At 44.5% G+C, this 3,738-nt stretch overlaps 1 protein-coding gene across 1 annotated transcript in view; it reads right to left on the bottom strand.

Annotated features, from left to right (window-relative positions):
• The window catches only part of LOC108796532 (rab GTPase-binding effector protein 1-like), a 4,533-nt gene extending 981 nt beyond the window's left edge, over nucleotides 1-3,552 (bottom strand). The window contains exons 1-3 of the mRNA XM_018568027.1: nucleotides 3,457-3,552; nucleotides 881-979; nucleotides 526-642 (exon numbers count right to left, since the gene is read on the bottom strand). Coding sequence (XP_018423529.1) covers nucleotides 526-642; nucleotides 881-979; nucleotides 3,457-3,498 — 258 coding nt within the window. The 5' untranslated portion in view covers nucleotides 3,499-3,552. The remainder of the gene's footprint in view (nucleotides 1-525; nucleotides 643-880; nucleotides 980-3,456) is intronic.
• Between the last annotated feature and the right edge of the window lie 186 nt (nucleotides 3,553-3,738).

The following is a 3,738-nucleotide window of genomic DNA, read 5'->3' on the forward strand; positions in this document are numbered from 1 at the left end:
ATATATATATATATACATATACATACATACATACATACATACACACACACTTCTTTTTTTTTTTTTAAATACGGGGTGCACACACACACTAGTGCCACACAGGACTATGTTTCTTAGAGACAGAGTCAAGCCCAGAGCTGTTTACTTTCAGACTATCTCTTACTAACTGAATGTCTATAATGGAGCTGTGCAGAGAGGGGAAGGGGTCTCACTCTGACTTAATCACGTCTGTGTGTAAATTAGAGTTTGGGCATAAGTTCTGCAAACAGCTATGGTTTCCAAAGAAACCAGCTAAGCCTAGACTGAAAAACATGTAAAAAGGAGCCTAGCGCTCCATCTGCTGGCTGGAAATGTAAGTAGGAAAAATGAATATGTAATATTTCACATTTACCCTCCCAAAAAAAAAACTAGACTTTTTAGTCCTGAGCATATTACAGTCCTGAGCATACCACAGAACATGAAAATACATTCCTCCTAAACCAACAACTCAGGCTGAGATAAGACAGGTCAGTAAAGGTGGGTCACCTGCAGTTTCTGAGATAGCCGGACAAAGTCCCTTTGCACCTCCTCGCTGGTGTTCAGTTCAGTCTGCAGTCTGCTTGCCTTGTTCCTCTCCTCGCGCAATGCGTCCTCAAGAGAAATCTGGAGACACAAATCAGTGAGACAATGAGGACCAGAATCATGACCGGGACCTTCAAAAAAATTGTTCTTTTCAGCCGTCTGCTCAGATAGAGTAGAGAGGTCGTCCTCCTCAGCATAGAGATCCAACACCTTCTATGTGTCAGCACCTTTTATCTGCCTCCCTCCAACAAAATCAATGACAGAGAAGAGAAGAGATGAGCTGAACACCATTGTGGCCTTATTTCAGAAGTCTTCATACCTTCTCCTCCTTCTCCTTCTGGAGAAGCTTCTCCTGTTCACCCAGAGACTCCCAGAGCTTCTGGACCTGATTTTCTGACTCCTGTAACTGCAGCTCTGCCTGTAGGGAGAGGAGAAGAGAGTATCACTGAATGTTGGCTTATTACTGCTCGGTGAAATCAGCTTTATCTGGGTCATCATAGAGAACCACCAGTTCAATCTACACTTTACCGCAGATCATAACCAATCATGAGCTAGAGCGGCTCAACCAAGGTGCCATGGCATCTTGGGGTGCCTTCTGGATTCCTCAGGCATGCCTTGAAATTTTCACACAGCATTATGCCTTTTCATGGTGCAGATGCATTGGCTGGCAGCACCATGGATATGAATGACGCTAATCCAGAGAGGCCGAGATCCATTCAGAAAAAGATGAAAGTTCAGCTCCTTCCAGGCCTGCTCTGCCTCAAAACCCTCCACAGCGGCAGCTCTGATGTGAAAAGGGGTTTCTAATGTGAAGGGAAGAATCGGAACTGTCAAAGGGGGCTTTGATATAAAGGGGGGGACTCTGTGAAAGGGGGGCTACTGATGTGAACAGGGCTCCTGATATGAAGAGGGGACTTGTGATGTGAAGGGGGAACTCTGATTTTAAAAAAAATGACGGGGAATCTGAAGTGAAAGGAGGGGCTCTGATTCAAAAGGGGAATTTCGATGTAAACGGGGCTTCTGATGTAAAGGGGGTCTCCAAGTGTAAGAGGGGATGACTCTTATGTGAAAGGAGGGGCTCCTGCTGCAAAGGGGGACTCTGATGTTAAAGGAGGAATTCTGATGTGAAAGGAGGGGGCTCCTGATATTAAGTGGGGCTTCTCATAAGGTGTGAAAAGGAGCTCCTGCTGTAAAGGGGGACTATGACGTGAAAAGAAGGGTTTTGATATGAAAGGGGGGACCCCCACATTAGTTTTGTGTTTTTGCATGGGGTCCACCCTAAAATTCATACCAGAACCCTATCTTGGATGAGGGTGTGCTATGGATTTTGGAGGGACTACACGTGTTTGTTTTTTTTACATTTTTTAAAATATATTTTAGACTGGGGTGCCTCGAGATTTTGCATACTATCAAAGGCTGCCATGACTGAAAAAAGGTTGAGAAACATTGAGCTAGAAGTGTCATTTTGGAGCATGCAACTCCCTGAAAACTGGAACCAAGGAGATCTTCCTTTGAGGGTTCTGTAGTATAAAGAGAAAACTGGATGAAGAATCTGAAAGTAAAACAGAAATGTCTCATGTGTCCTGCCAATGCCGACCTCCAGACTTCTTGTTATTTCCAATCCAAGCTCTCTCTTCTCATATACAGTATGTGGGAGAACAATTAGAACCAGGAAATTATCCTGAGGGTTGTAGAAGTTTAGTAGATTAGCGTTGATAATAAGTTACATCCTAAGAGAGGCGGAACAGGTTTATATAAAATAACCAATAAAATGAACATTCCGTTCAGAAAGGAAACCGATCATTTCAATTAGGGATGCACCGATATCTATAGTAGTATTGGTGCCGATACCGAGTATTTGGGTGCGTACTCATACTTGCCCAAATAATCCGATACCTTCCCCGATACCGGAACTTCGGATCAGAGGAATATTTCCTCTGACCAGCAGTGCCGTAGGGGAACATGGAGTCGACTTCCTGGGCAATCAGGAAGCCAGGTGGCGAGTAATGACCCGCCTCCCCGATTGTCCAAGAATCCGGCTCTATGCTGATTGACTGGGAAGCCGGCTTTCCAGCCATTCAGCATGGAGCCAGCTTTCTGGCCAATCAGGAAGCCGGGAGGCGGGTCATTAATCGCCTCTCCAGCATGTCATTACCACCCACCGGGCATCCTGGTTGCCCAGGAAGCCGGCTCCATGCCAGCGGAAGCACTGGTATCAGCGAATACCGAAAGCAAAATATAGGTACTCGCACTCGATACCGAAAAGCCGGTATCAGTGCATCCCTAGTTTCAATTGTTGGAAATGGTAGCATAAGGGAACACTCATTTATCAAATTGTCCGTCTGCAAAAAACTCAAAATCCAGTATATACAGAACAGGCATAAGCTTGATAAGGATTGGAATGTCCACAAAAAAAAAACCTAGGCGACATGTTAGATTGGTTTTCAGCAACATAAGCAAGCATACTGTATGTCCATCTTGCCTTGCGAGTCTATAAATCTAAAAACCTCTCTAAACGTCACCTCTCTAAAGCACCATCTCTCTTCCCAAAGCAACAACCCTGGGAACACAACCGAACCCCCGCAACCTAACCTCCCAGTGCTGATGAAAGACATGTAGGCCTTGAGAAGACCCGAAACGTGCCAAGTTATTCCAGAATCTTGATCCCTTGAAGAATCAGCTATAGTATCCATCTCCATGACCCTCCTCCTTCACAGCATTATTTCCATTGATATTAAACGGGTGCTTTTTTAGTGTAGAACCATATAGACCCATATAAGTTGAACTCGATGGAAGAAAGAAGAGCGGATCGGTCACACTGAGAACTGATGATGGAGAATGATAATGAAGGAAATGACAGAAATAAAAGGCATTTCCATTTCCCATCCCTCTCACCTGTTTCCTGTCTTGCTGTATCCGGTCCATCTCCGTCCGCATGCTGGAAAGTGTCGCTGAGTGAATAAAAATGGAGAGATGTCACACAACACGGGACAGGCAACCAGCAAATTCGATATTCATTTTATACAACTCATATCCCTGGCTGGATCTGCACCGTCTGCATCTAATGGAGCAAGAACAGACTTTCATTCTTAAACTGTTAAGCTGAAGACAAGGCAGACAGCTGAACACACAGATTATATATATATATATATATATACACACACAGTACAAGAGCCA

Source organism: Nanorana parkeri, unplaced genomic scaffold (assembly GCF_000935625.1).
Source record: "Nanorana parkeri isolate BGI_ZX_2015 unplaced genomic scaffold, ASM93562v1 scaffold1127, whole genome shotgun sequence".
In the NCBI taxonomy this organism is placed as follows: domain Eukaryota; kingdom Metazoa; phylum Chordata; class Amphibia; order Anura; family Dicroglossidae; genus Nanorana; species Nanorana parkeri.